This window comes from Perognathus longimembris, chromosome 1, assembly GCF_023159225.1.
Source record: "Perognathus longimembris pacificus isolate PPM17 chromosome 1, ASM2315922v1, whole genome shotgun sequence".
NCBI lineage: Eukaryota > Metazoa > Chordata > Mammalia > Rodentia > Heteromyidae > Perognathus > Perognathus longimembris.
Window position 1 is genome coordinate 75,164,170 of NC_063161.1, and position 21,201 is coordinate 75,185,370.

At 44.0% G+C, this 21,201-nt stretch overlaps 1 protein-coding gene across 3 annotated transcripts in view; it reads right to left on the bottom strand.

Moving 5' to 3' along the window:
• The window catches only part of LOC125338536 (S-adenosyl-L-methionine-dependent tRNA 4-demethylwyosine synthase TYW1-like), a 70,742-nt gene that overhangs the window by 35,695 nt on the left and 13,846 nt on the right, over positions 1 to 21,201 (bottom strand). For all 3 annotated transcript variants that reach the window (XM_048329388.1, XM_048329405.1, XM_048329396.1), the window contains 5 exons: positions 19,716 to 19,841; positions 16,289 to 16,403; positions 11,295 to 11,347; positions 9,417 to 9,535; positions 8,272 to 8,381 (listed from right to left, as the gene is read on the bottom strand). In XM_048329388.1, coding sequence (XP_048185345.1) covers positions 8,272 to 8,381; positions 9,417 to 9,535; positions 11,295 to 11,347; positions 16,289 to 16,403; positions 19,716 to 19,841 — 523 coding nt within the window. The remainder of the gene's footprint in view (positions 1 to 8,271; positions 8,382 to 9,416; positions 9,536 to 11,294; positions 11,348 to 16,288; positions 16,404 to 19,715; positions 19,842 to 21,201) is intronic.

The window sequence follows — 21,201 nt, forward strand, 5'->3', positions numbered from 1 at the left end:
AAAGGACTTAACATGCCTGCATGAGGAAAAGCCCCTTACTGACAAAATTCCCCACACACTTTTCAGGTCTCCTGGCTTGGGAAACTAATGTGCTCATTTCCAGGTACAGAGGAATGAGAGGGGAGGACAGAGCAGGAGCTTTGCCTTTGGCCTCACCCTGGAATCATCTAGGAGAAGCATACCTACAGCCATGAAGCCTAGCTTCAAAGAACCCTTTCCTAAAAGTCATGCCAGCTGGGGCAACAGGAAGCTTGAAAGATATTCAAGTGATTCCAGCATACAACTGCCATGGAAAACCACTGCATAACCAGAGGGCTCCAAACCCTCTATTACTTAAACCTCCCAATGCAAACTATAGCTTTGACACCCAAGTCACCCTGTGGGAGGGGTACAGGCACTAGTACTGAGGCCCCATGAGGGAAGCCAAAAGGCAAGTAAGTCTGGGAACTGCTGACTCACACCTCTGGTTCTCTATCCCCGTTGGACAAGAATTATCTAAAGGACTTTTAAAAGTCTTGGGGTAGAAGAGAAAGCAATTGAGAGGGTTATTCTGAGCAAAATATAATTTACACACTTCTGAAATAACACAATGAAACTCTTTGATGCAATTAATACAAACGAAAATATTGACAAGAAAACAGGTTTGGGTGGGGGAGGGTGAACGAGGGTGAAGGAGAATGAATATGGTCATCTATTTGCATGTATGAAAACAGAACAATGAAGCCTGCTGAAGTTGTTTAAGGGAAAGGGGGACTGGAATACATTGTATATATGTGTGGAAATGTACAATAAAAGTCTCTGTATAACTCACGTATACCAATTTAAAAAAAAAAAGGCTGTTTCCAAACCAACAAAATGAAGGTGCTTGGGAGGCTGGGCAGGGATGCAGCACCAATGCTGCCTAGATGCATGTGGTGGCAGTGATGGCAGTGTGCAGCTCAAGCAACAGCACTGTGCTCCGCTGCGTGCGGAAGGCATGCAGTTGCCTGTCCTGAAAGCCCGTCTGCCTCAGAGCACCTCCTTCACTTCTGGTGCTTCCAACTCCATCTCAGAATGTCTCCTTCACTTCCAGTGCCTCTAACTCCATGGTCTCAGAACACCTCCTTCAACTTCTGGTGCTTCTGAGCTCCTCCATTTCTCCCCATGCATTGGTGTTGGGGGTAATGTTCAGATTGTCCCTCACTTAGGAGCTATGACTTGTAGTGAATTTTCTTTAAAAATGACTATGAGTAGTTATCTATCTCACAAAACTTTTTTTTCCCCTTTTTTGCCAGTCCTGGGGCTTGGACTCAGGGCCTGAGCACTGTCGCTGACTTCTTTTTGCTCAAGGCAAGCACTCTACCTTTTGAGCCACTGCGCCACTTCTGGCTTTTTCTGTGTATGTGGTGCTGAAGAATTGAACCCAGGGCTTCATGCATGCGAGACAAGCACTCTACCGCTAAGCCACATTCCCAGCCTCTCACAGAATTTTTGATAGGATTAAAAGACAAGGCCTTTGGAGAGGACCTACCACTAGAGAAATGGTCACTTAGAACATATAACACCTTTATCCCAGTTTACTAAAACTAATGATTACTAAGCAGTAATCACAATTATGATCAGCAAGTAATACCACTGTTTCCCTAAAAATAGCAACAAAAAACCTAGAGAAACAAAGTTTCAGGAAGTTTTCAGGAAGTAATTTGATGAGGCACATACACAATCTACTCAGAAGAAAGCAAGTAAAGGTCAACATGAAACAGGCTGAAATCCGATGGTGGCAGGTGCTATTTTCTTTGATGACTAACTTCAACTCTAAGACTGCATGTCACATCACTATTTTTGGATGAGTAATTTTTTTCATTTATTGAAATTTAAGATCTTAACTCAAGCAGAAATTGATCCTTAAACTCAGTCTGTGTTACCAAGACAACTTAGCACTAAGCATAACATTTCCTTTTGGTAAACAGTATCATTAACTTTCAATCCCCTACGAGCAGCTGAGTAGAAAGGTGAATTTCACCCTAACTCTAAAACTGACCCCAAGCTCAGAATGGCTAGGCACACTGGCCACTGGAGACCAGATAGATGCCCTAGGTTCAAATTCTACCCCAACCATGAACCAGTAATAAGTCCTTAAAGAGCCTCTCACCTTCTTTTGCTAATATTTAATGGTGTCTTTACACATGTACATGTGCACATGCATATACATAGCTATTAACAAATATTAAATAAAAGCTAGGTGCTGGTGGCTCATGCCTATAATCCTAGTTACTCCAGAGGCTGAGAGCTGAGAATCAAGGTTCAGAGTCAGTAGGCAGATAAGTTATGAGATTCTTATCTCCAATTAACCAATAAAACACTGGAACTGTAGGTGTAGATCAAATAACAGAGCCCTGGCTATAAGCAAAATTACCCAAGTGAGACCCTAATTTCAAGTCCCAGTACTCGCATGCGTGCATGGGCACACGCACACACTCACACGTTTGAATGAAATAAAGTATAATAAATACTTAGTACGGTGGCAAGCCTAGCACATAGATGCATTCAAAAAATGTTAGCTACAAATAAGATTTTAATTTTGTGGATTGAAGAATAAATTCAAATATTCTAATTACTTTAAATGAAATGTTAATTGTACTCAATGACATGAATATGACAATCACCTACTTTGTGCCAAGCACTGTTTTAGGAGAGTAAATAAAGAGAAAGATGTGAGTTGTTGGGAAAATTACATTCTAGCAAATGAATGAAAGAATAAACAAACATGAAAAATAGCAAGTTCTACAGCAGGGAAACAGCAACAGGACTTGCTTCAATGGTGGAATGTCCTCTCCCTGTGCTCTAGCACAGTGGCCACCAGTCCTATGTGGCCATAGGAAAAAACAGAACAGAGAGAGAGAGAGCTCAGACTGGTCTGATAAGGCAAGGGCAGAAGCCCACATTACAGGTTTTTTCCCTGATCCAGGTATTCCAGCTGTGAATGTAGCATTGGCAGGATTTCCACTGGATCAGCTGTAAGGTGTGAGAGAATTTGAGATACTAATGACCTCTACTGAATCTTTAGTCTGAGCAACAGAGCTTTCACCAATTATAAGAAAAATAAACAAACCTGGAGCTAATATCTGGATATGAATGTACTACTCAAACTGGAATCTGGGAAGAAAGATTCTGTGGAAATATACACTTTGGCACATGGATCTTACATTCAGGGACTGTCTAACATCACTAAGGCAGGAGATGTAGACAGAGAGGACCTAAGTCTGAGACCCTGGACACACACAGCTCTGGTCAGAGGAGGAGGCTCAGCAAAGAACACTACCAAGGAGCAGCCATGGAGGAATGAAAGAATAAACAAACATGATAAACAAATAAAGAGAGTATGTGCCACCTTCTCCACAGAGCTACAATGTGAAATGTCACAGCCACCCTGCCCACTAGACAGCTACAACACAAGCAAGCAGAAAGTGCATGAAAGGAACAAGGGGAGTCCTGGAGATAAACCTGTACAGTAAGGTTTGGGGACTTAAAGTTACCCTGACTCTGTCAAGCCATTGGGTGCTGAGAAGGACATGCCGAGTCCTGCTTCTCTGCTTTGTAAAGCACCCACTGGTTTTGTGCTCACTGCCAGAGCTGCTACAGAATTCACTGATCTCAAAGGAATGTGTCAGAAAATACAATGGTACCTAGGGTCTAGTGGAACAGAAAAGTCCTGGAGAAGGAAGGACACACACACACACACACACAGACACACACACACAGACACACACACACAGACACACACACACACACACACACACACACACACACACACACACACACACACACACACACACACACAGGCGCGCGCTCTGTTCTTGTTTCCCAAATCCTGACCCTTTCTCAACTCCACACAGGTCGGACATCTCACTCATACTCCAAGGTTTTTCATAAATACGCATCAGAAAACTGAGCAGGTGGCTCCCTGCCTCCAAGTTCTTTGTAATAGGTACTTGAGCACATCTCGTTAGAAGCCCCATCTGCTGGAGACAAGTACAGGAAGGACAGCCAGTGACAAGTGATGCATTTTCCATCAGGGCCTCTTCAGGACCAAGGGCCCTCCTGACAGTGTGCTCGCTCACCCAGTGCGTGCTGAATGGGTCCTGAGAACAAGCTCACGAGGCAGGGCTAGGACTCAGGAGAGGCAGGCGGCACCAGAGGAGGTGCAGAGCTGCACTAGGTTCTGTCCTACTTTCAATCAGTATGAAGTTAATTCTGCATGTGAAAAAGGGAAGGGTAATAAAGGTTATGAGAAAAAAAAATACTTTAATGAGTCAGCAAAATAATGAAAAGACAATAATTGCCTTCAGAATTGAGAACAGCAGGACAAAAGGAAGCACTGGAGAAATTAGGCCATCGTCAAAGTCTACTCATGGCTGGCCATTTGGCTACAGCTGGAAACTGAGACAATAGGACATAATAGCCATCAGCAGTCCCATCCTCAAAAATAAAGCCATCAATGACTGAACCAAACCCACAAAGACATCAGTGCTCTTCCTCGGGGGGAAGATCTCCCCAAGAAAAGGACAACAATGTACTCAGAGAGAGGTCAAAGTGGAGGTGCCCAGAATACAGTACAACCAATCAAGAAGGAACTGAATCCATTTTCTAATTTATAATAGAATCCTATTTCTAAGCACTTTTAATCCTGAAATTTGTATTCCCACAGAGGCACTACTACTAAAATTGAAATTAATAGCCATGCAAACACCAAATTAACCTGGGACATACATAAACGATAGTCATAACAAATCTATTTCATTGTTGCCTAATCAAATTCAATTTTGCTTTCCTGTAAGAAAATATTCTAAATTTCAACTAAGGAAGCCAGAAGCACACATTTCTTCTTGATTTCCTGTTTTGTCTTTTAAGCCACAGGGGACACAGGCTAATCAAAAAGGCTGTAACAGAAAAACTCTAGCACAGGTGTGGGAGAAGAGGGAGGCAGCCTCCTGCCAGAAGTCTATAGGTGTGCAATGCTGTAGCACAAGAGATAAACCAGGCCAGGCTCCAAGGAGGCATTCAGAGAAGAACTCCCAAGCCAAATGAGACCCAGAACTACACCAGTGTCTTTAGAGCTCATGAGTGAGATGTACGACAGGCCCGTGCCAGATGAGGACACTCAGTACAATGACTTTCTGTCTGTCTCCACCAGCCGTAGCCAGGAAGAGGTCCTGCTGTGTTTCAGCCTGCCCCTGAGGAACAGACCCACACACAGATTTCCACTACAGAAAGATAATAACCACTGGAACAGTCACACTGCCCTGTGACCTCCACCAGGCAGTTGCACTGGCAGTGCTGGAAGGGACAATGGTTCAACTAGAAAGTATTTACTTTTAAAGAATTATGTATTTTTCAACTAAAAAGGGTGTTTGTTCTGGGTATATGCCAGGATGCAGAAGGCTGAAGCAGGAAGACTGGCTTCTTAGGCTATATTGCAAGACCCTCAAGTAGTAGTAATAATAATGATAATGATAATGATACTACTACTACTAATAAGTCCCAGCATCTGACAAGCTGGACCAGGAGGATTGAGAGTTTGAGGCCAGCTTGGGCTACAAATTCCAGGCTACAAAGACAGACCATGTATCAAAAAAGAGTAAAAATAAAACTTAACCACAATGATGACACCTAGGTCTTTTTACTAATACTACAGTTTCACAGCAAGATTTGCTGTGAACAGCACTAAGACAGATTTCCAAAAAGTAATGTGGCTTATGCTGACTCAAAATGAAGGGCAGTTGTGCAGACTCAATGTTGGGATTCCAGCAACCTGTATACATTTGAAAAAAGAAGGAATTACAGCTCCCTACACCCCTGCACAGGCCTGGCTCCACCCCTGCACTGCTACATCCACCACACTTTCACACATATGCTGGATTTCCTATTGGTTCAAAGAAAAACTGCTTAGCCAGTCTGAAGAGTATTAATTTACAAATACCAATCAGTTCTACCTCAAAAACCTTTCTGTCAAAACTACTGCCAATTAAATGTATTTTGCTGACATGGTGACATTTTTGTCAGGTATGGGGGGAAAAAACCCTGGGAATTCTGAGTAACTTGAATATCTTATAATGCTATCTGTGGAATGAAATTGGTGGCAGGGGGGCTGGGAATGTGGCTTAGTTGTACAGTGCTTGCCTACCATGCACAAAGCCCTGGGTTCAATTCCTTAGTACCACATAAACAGAAAAAGCCAGAAATGGTGCTGTGGCTCAAGTAGTAGTGTGCTAGCCTTGAGCAAAAGAAGCTCAGGGACAGAGCCCAGGCCCTGAGTTCAAGCCCCAGGACTGGCCAAAGAAAGAAGAAAGAAAAGAAACTGGTGGCAGGGGTCCCCCAAACACTCAAGACTCACCATAGAGCGGTTCCATTCTTTCTCCCTGCAAGGCTTTGTGGGTACCCATTAAGGCAGTATGCATTTGGAAAATTAAAAATGTGGGAGGAGAAAGAGTGCATACATGAATGGAAGGAGGGTGAACAGATGCAGTCATTATACCAATATACATTATGTAAAACTTGAACTATACATAATGTGAGGGTAAGGATGGGGGGATGGAGAACAATGGGGGGATGATACTGATTAAGATACACTGTACTCAAAACCTGACTATGGGATTGTAACCTCTTTGTACAACTACTTAGAAATTTTTAAAAATTCCAAAAAAGAAAGGAAATGAAAACTTCCCCTTTCAGCCAGGTGTAGTGATACATGCCTACAATTTTAGCACTTAGGAGACTAAGGCACAAGGATTAAGAGTTCAAGGCCAGCTTGACCTACATAGGGTAACCTTGTCTCAAAGAAAAGAAAAAAAAGTTCCTAGTTTGTATTTTATACCATTTGAACAGAAAGAGAAACCATCAGAGATGCCCACACCTAAGTTTGTCCAAGGTTAGGAGCCAGTCACCCCATTCACACCGGCAAGCCCCTCAGACATGCCTGGCTGACAGCGAATCCCTCAACTCACTGGGCTCAACTATCCCATCCCATTAACATGAATAACATCGACTTCATGACTTATTCATTACCAATGTCAATTTAAAGTGCATCTGCAAAAATGCTCCTGTCACAAAAATTACTATCAAACCTCAAATCCATACCCAGCCTCAAGGACACCTCAGGACAGGAAGTTTTCCTTCAAGAAATCTCTCATGGGATGAATGTCTGTCCTCAAGACTGCATCTACTCCCCCCCCCCCACCCTCACCCCCACCTGGGACCCAGTTCATTCAAGGAGACTGCAGGACACGTGGCCAGGAGACACATCCTTAGTCACTGTCCCATTATTCAAGGACCAAACGACTCTTTAAGGAGTACAGCAAAAATAAAGGTGTTTGAGTATAAACTTCCAGGTATTCCTGGTGTCTGATATTACTATCTGTGGTTGGTTTGGTTTGGCTTGGTTTTATGCAGGTCCCGGGGCTTGAACTCAGAGCCTGGGCACTGTCCCTGAGCTGCTTTTGCTTAAGGCCGGCACTCTACCACTTGAGGCACAGCTCCACTTCCAGCTTTTTTGGTAGTTTATTACAGTCTCACAGACTTTCCTGCCTGGCTGGCTTCCAACAGCAATCCTCAGATCTCAGCCTCCTGAGTAGCTAGGATTACAGGTGTGAGCCACTGGTGCCCAGTCGTGTTGGTTGGTTTTTAATCTGCAAATAGCTATTAATTTTACACATCAACTTAGATGGGCCACAGACACAGGCCCAGACATTTGGCCAAACATTATTCCAGATGTTTCTGTGGATATGTTTTTCAGAAGAGATGAACATTTCTGTTGGTGGACTCTTGGGTGAGGCATACTGTCCATCTACACTGTAGGGGAGGTCAAATCCGGGAAGGCCTGAATAGAGCAAGGTCTGGCCACCTGAGCAAGAAAGGATTCAGCCCATAGACTTTGGACTTGAACTTTCCACTCTTCCCTGCATCTCCAACCTGCCAGTTTCAACCAGCCAGTCAACCCCATCATACTTTAGACTTATCAAGGCCTCTACAATTTCATTAGTCAAGTTCAAGTGAATGAATCAAGCTAATTCTCAATGTGCGCAGGCGCACACACACACACACACACACACACACACTTTCTCTCTGTGAAACTTATATCCTGAGGGTACCACATTGCAAGTTACCACTTGAACTTCTAGTTCTATAAAATGGGAAATATCCTTAGCATTTCTAGGAAGCTTGTCTCCCCCTCAAGCCCTCTGTAGTCTGACTTGAGCCATAGCAAAGCAACCCTGTGGAGAAAGATGACAGTACCTTTAAACTGCTTAATCATGTGCTGATGGCTTTGGATGGCTTCCTTTAAGATCATCTCTGGCTGGTCCATCTTCCACCGCCATTCAGTGCCCACAGGGTTGGTGTGGTGTCTAAGAAGAAATGGCAAAGCATTCAGGGCTCCTGTAATGATCAACCACTCACTACCTACTGCCAGGCAGCCCATAAAAACAGGAAGTTCCTAAGAGCTTGGCTGTTGCAGCATCTTCCAACTTGCCACAGGTCAGGATACCAGGCAGGGAGGGGTCGTTTGACACCTCTGCCCAACTCCTGACTGCCGAGTAAACACCAGGCTAAGAAAACACTGCTTCCCAGTTTTTACACTAAAGAGGTAACACACTCCAACACAGGCAGTAGTAGCACATGGCCATCATGTGTGTCAATACTGTACTCACTGTGTGAGGAAAGCTGGAATACTCATGTTGGAATCATGTTGAGAGAGCCTGAGAAAGAGTGATGCTTAAACTGGGCATAATGGCTCATGCTTGTAACCCCAGCTAAAAGATCTTCAGCACTGGGGACCATTCTCAGGGCCTTGTGCATGTCAGTTCTATGACTGGGCTATACCTTAGGTGCTTGGCTTCTGAGACAGCCCTGGTTGACCTCATACAGCCCTCAAGATCCTCCTGCCTAAATCTCCAAATGTGCAGCACCAGGCCTGGCCCTAAAATAACATTTCTCAGAAAGTATTACATGGAGTCACATGGAAACTGGTAAAGATTTATAACTAAACAATAATTGAAATTTATGGAATGTGACTAAAGAATTGCTTAGAGATAGGTTTATAATTAAAGACATTGTTAATATTAAGACTGAATGCTAGTAAGCTAACAGTTCCCTAAAATCAGAAAAAAAAAAAGGTGGAGATAGTAATACATAAGTGAACTAGAAAACAACAATACAGTGGGAAGGTTCATCAGCAAAATTTAGTTCTACAAAAATATTTTTGAAAACTTGATGACAACAACCACCTGACAAAATTGTTTAAGAGAAATTCACTAAATTAGCAAAACATAAAGTTAGGAACTATCAGAGGATTCAGAGCGCTTCCCTAAGCCTGGTGCCTGCACGTGCCCAGGCCACATGCACTGATCCACACCCATGGCCAGGCCATTCTGTCCACTCACCGCCAGCAGAAGACACACTTGTTTGCACAGGCTAGGCTTGGGGTGAGCTCCATGCAGCGGTGACTCTCGATGCCATAGAAGGTGTGTTTATAACAACCGCCTCTCCCACGAAGCATTGACTAACAAGAAACACCAAATCACTATGCAAGTAAGATCACCAGGGTGCAAAAACAAAGCCGCAAAAGGCATCACTATAAAGGCAACACTATCGTCAAACAGTCAAACAGACCTTGCCAGTGTCTACATGGTACACAAACCCAAAATCTTAACATTATAGGTGTCCATACTGCTTTGGGTTTTCTAAAGCCAGTGGAATAAACTTATGATGCAGTAACTCCAAAGGTGCTATAGGGAAGAACAGTAATGCGTCCACATACAAACCCATGGAAATACCTCAAATATAGTATTTCAAAAATACACAGTGCCAGGAGAGAGGTAAGATAGGCTCATATGCTTTGAGGAAGGGAAGGGGAAAAGGGAACACATCCTGGAGTAAGTTCATCCCCCATCCATTCAATGAGTAGACAGCTGTAGGACACACAGCACATATACAAGACGGATAATCCCAAAAGGAACATTATTTAATGTGCAGACCAAACCACATACCACATGAGTGATAAAACCACTTAAGTCAGTTACAGTGATTTAAAGAAATATCTCAGATCAAGCTCAGGACTAGAATCAAGACAATATTAACCTTTTTAAAGTATCATCAGAATGATTCCCTGGAAACTCTAAAAATGTGCTCCATTTTGGGCAAAGGAAGAAGTAGGTAAGCCTATGAGAAGGCCTTAGAAGAGATGAGGATGACCTAGCTGTGAGATTAGTTGGTGGAGGAACGAGGAAGGCACTACAGAGATAGAGCCAGCCTGAGTCAGGGGAGGTAGAAGGACACTGCATAGGCAGTGCCTCTTGAAGGAGGAGCAAGTCATCCAAAATAGCAGAGACTGTGGTCAAGTGACTGAAAGAGACTGTGGTCAAGTGACTGTGTTACCTCACAGAAGTTACAGCAAACAATAAGAATGAAAAAACCTCAGATGAGGAAGGGGGTAAGGTGAGCCCTCTCTCAGAAGACTACAATTGACACTATTTATTTCAAATTTTAGGAAAGAAAAACTAAACACCAGTAGCAATGAGAATAACAGCTTCCATGGAGATGCACTGACAAAAAACAGACACAGGGAAGTTCAGGGCTGGGTGGGGCAGGGGAGGTAACTTAAACCTTCGCTGGGTGGCACATGTGGGTTCTCTATCCATCCCAAGTGACTGAACTCAGTACAAAAATTTATCCAGAACTCTGTACATTTTATTAAATGAAAATTCAGTCTTTAAATAGTAGACTTCTTGTCTACATGTAGTGGCCATATAAAAACTGCATACACGTGGCTGGGAATATGGCCTAGTGGTAAAGTGCTCGCCTAGTATACATGAAGCCCTGAGTTCAATTCCTTATCACCACATATGTAGAAAAAAGCCGGAAGTGGCACTGTGGCTCAAGAGGTAGAGTGCTAGCCTTGAGCAAAAAGAAGCCAGGGACACTGCTCAGGCCCTGAGTCCACGCCCCAGGACTGGCAACAAAAACAAAACAAATAAACAAAAACTGCATACAGCTGGATCCCAGTGGCTCACATCTATAATCCCAGCTACTCAGGAGGCTGAAATCTGAAGATTTAGGTTTGAAGCCAGAATGGGCAGGAAAGTCCTTGAGACTTTCCTAAAAACCAGAAGTGGGGCTGGCTTAAGTGGTAGAGCACTAGCCTTGACCAGAAAAGCTCAGTGACAGTGCCTATCCTGAATTCAAGCCCCAGAAATGGCACTCCCTCCCAAAAAAAAGCCTCATATAAAAGAAATAAAATTGGAATACCAATAGGTAAATACCTTTGTCCATCTGCATAGCTTCACCCCAGAGTGGCTCCCAATCAGCTGATAACCTGAATGGAAAAGCAGAGAATACAGCATTGAACCAAGGCAGAGGATCCTAGCAAAATCATTGCTTTACTTGAATTCTGGCAGTTGCAACCCTGTAGCAGAAAATACAAAAAGTTTGATTTACAAAGATGAGAAAGCAACTTTAACATGTTTATGTATCAGAGAGCAGAGACTCAAAAGGAACAATAATCCAACCCAAAGTCACATGGGGACCTAATAACTCAGAGGGCAAACACAGGCTCAGAAAAGCTCTTCAAGACGTGAGCAACACAGAGAACATACCTGACCAACAATTACACAGTCAATAGTACACAATACACAGTCTCCTTAAGAACCTATGGATTTATAAAAATGGACCCTGTTCCAAGCCACAGGGCAAGTAGTGATGCGTTTCAAATTCATGACCAGGAAACTATGCTTAGTAATCTTTGGGGGGAAAAAAATGAAGTATCAGGCTGGCAACAGGAGATTAAAAGCAATGTTGACTCAAAGAAGAAATTGAATTCTAGGAACTGCAACCTAACATGAATTCTCAAAACCATTCCACAATACATCACCTGAAGATTCTGAGCCAAGTACATGAACAGCATAGCAAAGCCTCACACTTCCTCACACATAGAAGAACAAACAGGTAGAACACTGAGATTCCAGAAAACATGAAGCCTCAGATAATGGGTGCAATGATAAGTACCTTGGTGGCTGGGTGCATGTGTGCACTCAGGGTGTGATTAATGGAGCACTGTCCATGTAGACTACAAGCCTCCATGGCGGCACTTACAGGGTTTTGTCTTTTATCCTCTCCCAAGCTTGTGAAAACATCTTAAATAAAAATAAAAATCAGTCAGGCACCAGTGGCTCATACTTGTAATCCTAGCTACTCAGGAAGCTGAGATCCAAGGTTCATGATTTGAAGCCAGCCTGGACAGAAAGGTCAGTGAGACTCTAATCTCCACTAATAAATAAGCTGCAAGTAGAGCTGTGGCTCAAGTGGTAAAATGCTAGCATCAGGCCCAAAGGTCAAGCCCCAGGACTGCGCACATGCGCGCGCGCGCGCACACACACACACACACACACACACACACACACACACACACTCAACAAATCTCTGCTTATCTACTTGAAGACAGAGCTGAGTCCACCTGAGTAAGTGCCCTCTGATAGGGAAATTCGAAAAAAAGATCACCAAAGAAAACGCCAGGTCTCCTCTTGGTTTCCAGCACAGAAAACATGTCCTGTGTGTTCTTCCTCTCAGTCTCCCATGACATACACAAGGCACATTCTGTTATGTATGTTCCTTCTCTCAATCTCTCTCCTGAGATGCAAGCTCTAAAAATTTTGTACTGAGCCATTAAAAACAGCACACCACAAGACAGAGATCAGAGCTCTAAGCTGATCATATGTCACAGAAACTCAACAGTAGCCAATGGTGAAAATCCTGGTGCCCAATTCCAGCCAAGACACAAGACAGGCACCATTTCCGTTTACTCTTCCACTAAACACCAAAAAACAGAGGGGATCAGTATATATCAGAAACCACAGTTTTCAGGAGCCAAAACATCAGGCAACAGAGGACAGTCGCCAGAGACCACAGGCAGTGCAGCAACAGGCAGGGCAGCAGGAAGGGGCAACCCGAGCAAAGCCGGTGGACTTGCAGAGCTGAGGAGAAAGAGCCAAAGCTGGGGGAGACAAAGGTGGCTACAGAGAGCACAGCCCCACAAAGACTCAGAAGCCTGCAGAAGATCCCTATTGAGTATTTATCTGAGTACCAGTTATAGCACAGGTGAGACTCACAAACAGCTACTGAGGAAAGACCCCATAGTGCGTCTGGCTCTCCGAGAACAGGGAACTGTACCTGTTTACCAACTGAAACCTCAAGTCACACAGGCTTTGGGTAGAGTGCACAGGACTGGTTCTGCCCTGATAGTGAGCTGAAACAGGTCTCACCTAACATCTCAAAGCTCCAACTACTTCCAATTAACCTACATTAGTCCCAGAAAAAAAAAAAAGCTCAATGTGGATAGCAGCATTTATATGAAGCTATCCAACAACTAGTAAGGAAAAAAAAATTAGGTCTGGGGGCTGGGGATATGGCCTAGTGGCAAGAGTGCTTGCCTTGTATACATGAGGCCCTGGGTTCGATTCCCCAGCACCACATATACAGAAAACGGCCAGAAGTGGCGCTGTGGCTCAAGTGGCAGAGTGCTAGCCTTGAGCAAAAAGAAGCCAGGTACAGTGCTCAGGCCCTGAGTTCAAGGCCCAGGACTGGCCAAAAAAAAAAAAAATTAGGTCTGGGGGTTTGAAATGTGGCTTAGTGGTAGAGTGCTGCATCAAGTCCTGGGTTCGATTCCTCACATAACTAGAAAAAGCCGGAAGTGGTGCTGTGGCTCAAGTGGTAGAGTGCTAGCCCTGAGCAAAAAGAAGCCAGGGACAGTGCCAGTGCTCAGGCCCTGAGTCCAAGCCCCAGGACTGGCAAAAAACAAAAACAAAAACAGAAACAACTTAGGTCTGGTATCTAATTGAGTACCAAGCACACAAACAAGTAGGAAAACATGAAGTAATATGGAAAATAATCCACCAGCAAAGCTGACCCAGAAATGTCAAGACATGAACAGAAGGACACAACATAGAAAGCTATCTCATGGACTGAAACAGCCAAGAGACAGAAGACTTTTTAAAAACCCAACCCGAGCTTCAAGGAGTGAAAACTACAATATCTAAGACTAGAAAACACATAGGAAATGATTAACAGGATAAATTAGACATACAAAGAAAACCTACCAAGCCTGAAGACACAGCTACAGAAATTATTTAAGATGAAAATTGAGATGGGGCTGGGGATATGGCCTAGTGGCAAGAGTGCTCACCTCCTACACATGAAGCCCTGGGTTCAATTCCCCATTACCACATATATAGAAAAGGCCAGAAGGGGTGCTGTGGCTCAAGTGGCAGAATGCTAGCCTCGAACAAAAAGAAGCCAGGGTCAGTGCTCAGGCCCTGAGTCCAAGCCCCAGAACTGGCAAAAAAAAAAAAAAAAAAGAAAGAAAAGAAAAGAAAGAAAGAAAAGTGAGACAAAAGAAATTATTTTTTGAAAAAACAACAAAATGCCAATGAGCTGTGGGTGGAATTCAGTCATTAAACATTGCTGCACTTCCCAACGAAGAGGCAAGGGAAGAAGGAACCACTGGAAAAAGCCAGGCAATGATAACTGATGCCTGTAATCCTAGCTACTCAGGAGGCTGAAATCTGAGGATCACAGTTCAAAGCCAGCCGGGGCAGAAAAGTCCATGAGATTCTTATCTCCAATTAGCCAGCAAGCCAGAAGTGGAGCTGTGGATCAAGTCTTGAGTAACAGAGCTCAGGAATGGTACCCAGGCCCTGAGTTCCAGAGCTGACATAAAAACAATTATCGGAAGAAATACCAGCTAAAATTTATCTGAATTTGATGAAAACTATAAATCTACAGGAACAACAACAACAAAAAAAACCAACAACAAAAAAAACCCCAAGTTAAAGAAACAAGAAGAAAAGTACAATAAGATATAAGCTGAGCAACCCTAATCCAAAAATTTAGAATGCTCCAAATTTCAAAACATTTGGTAGTCAGAGTTTCAGATTTTGGATCATTTGGGATTTTTTTCTATTAGGAATTAATACATGCTAAGTAAAGCCTATGCAAATATTACAAAATCCAAAAAACTCCAAAATTGGAAGCAAAGCATTTTGAATAAAGGACACTCAACCTGTGTAATTCAACTGCCCAAAATCAGTAATTAAGTGAAAAATCCTAACAGCAGCATTATATTCAAAGGAACAAACAAAAGGATGATGGAGGAAAAGTGAGTGGAAAGATAAGGCTGAACTTCAGGGTTTCATATTAAATCTGCTCTCACCTGACCACTCAAATCTGATAGATGATATGATATATAATAAAGAAGTATAATGCTTCCACCTATCAGGAGGTGGAGGCAACAGGATCGTAAGTTTGAGGCCAGTCTGAACTACATTACAAACTCAAAGGCAACAGGAAGATCATGGCTTTAAAAAAAAAGGTGGGGGGGAGGGTACAGACAGGTCATAGTGACACATGCCTGTAATCGAAGTTATAAGAGAGAGGGAGAAGCAGGAGGACTTCCCTTTAACATGAGTCCTGGTAAAAGTTAGCAAGACCCTGTCTAAAACACACAAACAAACCAGGCATGGTGGCACAAGCCACACATGGCGGTGCAGGCCTGTAATCCCAGTTACCCAGGAAATGAGGCAGGAAGATCAGTCTGAGGCCAGCATGAGCAAAAGGACAAGACCCTACCTAGAAAACAGACTAAAAGCAAAAGAACCAGGGTGTAGCTTAAGTTGGCCTAGCAAGTATGAAGCACTGAGTTCAGTTCCCAGAGCCACCAAAAACAAAAAGACAAATAACACACAAATATTAATCTGTACAGAAAATACAGGCTGACAGTTCCTTGACTAAGATATCTATGAAAACTGCCAAATGAGGCCCTGTCACGAAACAGAAACAGAGACACAGGGAAGAAGTAGGCCAGTAGTCATCTCATTCCTAATTCACTACACAGTATCATTTTGCACTCACTGAACTACAAGCTCCTTAAGAAGATTTGACCCAAAAATCCAGACATGGCACTGTACACACAAAACAATTCTAATTAGCTCAGTCAGTCTTGTATCACATACACTGTTTCCTGTACTGACTGGTAAAGAAGCCAGTGACAGTGAGCTCTTCCACCTGCAACCTTACCCTCCAGGACAGTGGCGTCCCAGTGGACCATGCATGGAGGCCAGGTGGCCCAGGCCAGGATGCAAGAGATGCAGAGAAATAACACAACTACACCTGCCAATGCAACGCAGCTGCCATGCTAACCAGAGGGAGACTCCCCTCTGCCCCTCAGCAACCCTGAGTGTGCAGAGTGCATAATACAGAGCTTCACCTTGTTTCTTAAGGGCATCTCGGAGAGCAGGTGTTATCATGGCTCTTCCCTCTCCATCTTCATTCTTCCCTGTTCTCAATAGACTCATCTCCTCTTCTGGCTGCTCCTTTTCTTTCTGTATAATATACAAAGCAAAGAGTAGAATTGGCAATGGATAAGGAAAAGAACAGTACAGGAATTAAGAACTCCTAGCACCATTAAGAAAGGTTACGGTTGGGCTGGGAATATGGCCTAGTGGCAAGAGTGCTTGCCTCCTATACATGAAGCCCTGGGTTCGAATCCCCAGCACCACATATATAGAAAATGGCCAGAAGTGGCACTGTGGCTCAAGTGGCAGAGTGCTATCCTTGAGCAAAAAGAAGTCAGGCACAGTGCTTAGGCCATGAGTCCAAGGCCCAGGACTGGCCAAAAAAAAAAAAAGAAAGGTAGGTTACGGCAAGCCAGGGCACAAACTCCAACCTCAGAGAGATTATTTTCCAGTGAGACTGTGATCTAAGGCAGGCCAGGGGTATTACTTAAAAACTGAGAGCCAGGTGCTGGTGGCTCACACCTGTAACCTAGCTACTCAGGAGGCTGAAATCTGAGGATTATACTTCAAAGCCAGCCTGAGAAGGAACATCTGTGAGACTCATTGCCAATTAACTACCAAAATGGTGCCTTTTGCAACATAGGCTTTAGAATTATGTTTCAACTTGTACAAAAAACAGGGTGACCAGGCATGTCAAGAGCTTCACCCTCAGGAGACTACATCAACCCACCAACTTAAGGAAATAGCTTGGGAAGTGTACAGTGCTGAGTACACAGCTGGGAGTGGAGATAGGAGGGGATGAGGCCAAGGCATATTGCCTTTCTACATGAATGACCCTGCACAAGCCTCATGGTCCTCCACTGAAATACCTCCAAACTTCATAATCTTACAACTCCACGGCAGCTTAAATCAGAACTACACATATGGAGCGTCTGTAACTGAAATGTTTCTCTGGTGAGCCGTTTATCCTAACAGTAACAATGCTGATGCTGCTGTGTCTGTGTGCACAGAACAAGCTGCAGGGAGCATTTAGCACTGCTTATTAATGCAGAAAGGAACACAGCAAGTGGCTTCACATTGACAAATCACGTTGGATCCAGAACTGCCAGGCTGTCTGACTCCTAACTCTCAAATTCCACAGCTACTCAAGGAGCCCCTGCCCTGAAGGTGACAGCTTGAACCCAAGTTTCTAGCTATCTACCTGATGGAGACCCACACACACTGTGTACCGTGCACCTGAGGGTGCAGGGATCTGCAGTCAGCCAGGACTGAGGTCATCTTGCATGTGCACACATTTCTAATACTGTACTGGGGGCCCGGGCAGGGCCACCAGCCCTCCCACACGTTCAACCAGTCATGTCCCATTCCACACACACACTGTCCTTTCAGGACAGCATGCATCCCTTTCTGTATTTCGGTCTCAGACACTGAGGGAGGAGGAGGGACAGAACCCCCCCCCCCCGCAGTGACACCGGCTTATGTCACAACACTACCACACACATGCTACATGGATAGCAGCACTTACCGCACACACACAACACTAGTGGAAGCATTTAACACACCCGACATGGAGGGTAGCACGTACCACACACATACCACACAGATGGCAACAACTTTATAAAGCAGGGAGCCCAATCTTCCATATGACGAATGAGAGAACTAAAGCACAGAGGGGTAAAATAACCCCCTCAGACAAATAATTGAGACAGATGGGCCCATAAGAGTGAATGAACCAGGTACCAGTGGCTCATGTCTGTAATCCTAGCTACTCGGAAAGCTGAAATCTAAGGACCATAGTTCAAAGCCACACTGAGCATAAAAGTCTGTGAGACTCTTATCTCCAATAAACTACCAAATAAGCTAGAAGTGAAGCTGTGGCTCAAGCATTAGAGCACTAGCCTTGAGCCAATGAAGCTCAAAGACAATGCCCAGGCACTGAGTTCAACCCTCAGGATAAGCATATGCATGCGTGCACGCACGCGCACACACATACACAATTGAGCAAATGTTATCCCAAAGCTCTCAAGCCAACATTTAAGCACAAGGCACAATGCCTCCCTCTATAATAATACCAGGATGAGGCAATACAACATGTGATGATCACACAGAAAGCACTGTGAATCTGCAGGGTGATGCGGGGGCAGGGAGGGAAGGAAAGAAAACCCACACAGTAGAAATGTCATCACTGAGTTTAGTACAGATCATATACAACTTCCAACATAACACAGAAACAAAAGGCATAAATGAACAACCTGCTGTCATGTAACAAAAATGAAAATCAGAGCAGGAATGCAATCCCAAAAGAAAGAAAAGGAAAAAAATAAATACAAGAATATAAAGTAAACATTGACAGCTTATTTGCACATTACTGAAGTTGGGAAAATATCTACTTTTCCCTTTTCTTTCTACTTTGATGATTTTCATGAGAAATTGCTAAAGAACATTAAAATATAATAAAATGGTTGTTTTAAATTTGTAAACTTCATAAAGTCCAAAATTATTTCATTTTGTTTTGTTTTATTTTTTACCAGTCCTGGGGCTTGAACTCAGGGCCTGACACTGTCCCTGGCTTCTTTTTGCTCAAGGCTAGCACTCTACCACTTGAGCCACAGTGCCACTTCTGTCTTTTTCTATATATGTGGTGCTGAGGAATTGAATCCAGGGCTTCATGTATACAAGGCGAGCACTTTACCACAAGGCCATATTCCCAGCCCCCAAAATTATTTCATTTAGAAAACTAATTTACATGGATTTCAAATTTTTCATTCATGTTTTCTCCAGTGCTCTCTGCTGGCCAGAGGGCAAAGAAAGAAGCAAAAAGGGCAAAGAAAGAGGCAAAAAAAAAGGCAAAGAAAAGAAGCAAACTCACAAATTACTCCAAATTTCCTGCCCACAAGTAAAGGTTCAAATAGAGCTTCCTGCTAGAGGTTTTGGAAATGTATCTAAATTAGCTACTTCATGTACCACATTAAGATGGTTTTACTAGTGAAAATTATTCACATTATCAATTAAGAGCCATAGACTCATATTCCCTTTGGCCCAGTTTTATCAGTTCAGAAAATGTATAACCTAAGAAAATATTCTTTGTTTTTACAAAGTAAAAAACATCTTGGACCGGGCTAGTTTACCAGCAGAAAACCTGCCAAGAGACTAAATGAACAACTGTGAGCTCTCCTCATCGGCTCCCTGAGGTTAGAAAGTATTTTCAGACAGTTCCATGAGGCAGGTGTAGACATTCAAGGTCATTTCTCAGACATGGGGGGTTATGTAAGTGTCCTGAGGAAAACAGAAGCGTCACCTCTGATGCAATTGTGAGTTCCAAAGAATGACAATGCAATGCAACACTAAAGGTTATCCAACTGCAAGACCCAATTTCAGTGTTCCCCAAAATACTGGTACCTTTTCCTTCTTCATGTGATTGATAACTTTTCCAAGGTCCTCCACATCAACCACAGAATTCAGGCTCTGGTGATCATGGCTGCCATACTCCTCCTCCTCGCTGCTGCTCTCGCAGGGCTCCTCCTCCTGGAAGGTAAATGCTTCACAATAGCAAAGCCAAGTTCTCTTACACATCTCCCACACTGAGCATTCACCATGGTTAAATTCCTAATTTAAAAAGCACGCCATCTTAGGCCCTGCACTCAACACATCACTGCAAGAAGTCAGCATAAAGTGACAACAGCTAATGCCACCGTTCTTCCACTCAGAAGTGGCAGAGGAGAGGAAACAGTGGGGCAGAGTGGGGCAAGTGCAGGACACAAGTCCATCCCCACAGGTGAAGGAGAGGCTGCACCCCCGATTTCCAATGAGAAGCATGTCGCATATCAGCGGAGCAGCCCAGCACACAGTTCTCCACGGTCTCTCTTCGACCCTCACACAATGTCACTATGCTCAGCTCCTGGAGATGAGGGGAGGAGACGTTAAAAACCAGAGCAAATGAGTGGCAGGGACGCCTAGCCCTCATCCTTCCTCCAGAGATGCTACAGTAGAAGAAAGGAGGCCAGGAGTGAAGGACGAGTTTGAAACAGCAGACCCATGCTCAGTAACCCAGGGCCACTTACAGAAAGAGAAACCAGAGGTTGCTCACCCTGCCACTGTGCTGTGCTGTGCTGTGCTGTGCTGTGCTGTGTGCTATGTGCTGGCCCGTGTGGCCCTAAGGCACAGCACCCAGATGCCACAGCTCTCCTTCAAGTCAGCCTCCATCCTTTCCCAGAGGACTACACACCCAGCCCAAGCCTGGCTACAGAAGCTGGGCTGATTCTGCGCCATCTTTCCTTTGTCAGGTCACAAGAACAAGCTCCTCTCATGACCCTGCAGATAGCCATGGACCACAAACACAGCCACACAGCGTCTCTCACCCTAACAGAAGGGTTTTCTGAGCCCTAGTGTAGCCAGGCAAGAGCCTCGCCCTTACAGAAGGGCTTTTGGAGCCCTAGTGTAGTCAGACAGGAGCTTGAGCTGTGTCACCCCTTGGTGTCTTGTCTGGGTCTAGGATGCTTGTATACTGGAAAGGAGGATATAAGGGCACAGGGCATATGGGTAGCACTAATTGACCTGTGTTGGGAAATATTGAACTAGAAGAACCAAGACTGGCTGACTGTTAGACAGGATGTTTCAGGTGATCCGAGTTAGTTCTTGAGGTTCGGGAGGGTGAGAATCTGACTTGCCTCTGCTCCACAGTGCAGTCATTCTAAACACAAAAGCAGCTATGCCTCTACAAAAATAAACAAGCAGGGTCATGTTCCCCAAACCTTTATTTAAAACAATAGGCAGATGGGGAGAGAATGATGGAAGGTGTCACACTTTTAGACAATACAAATAAGGCAATAAGGCCAGGCACCAGTGGCTCACACCTGTAATCCTAGCTACACAGGAGGACCAGATC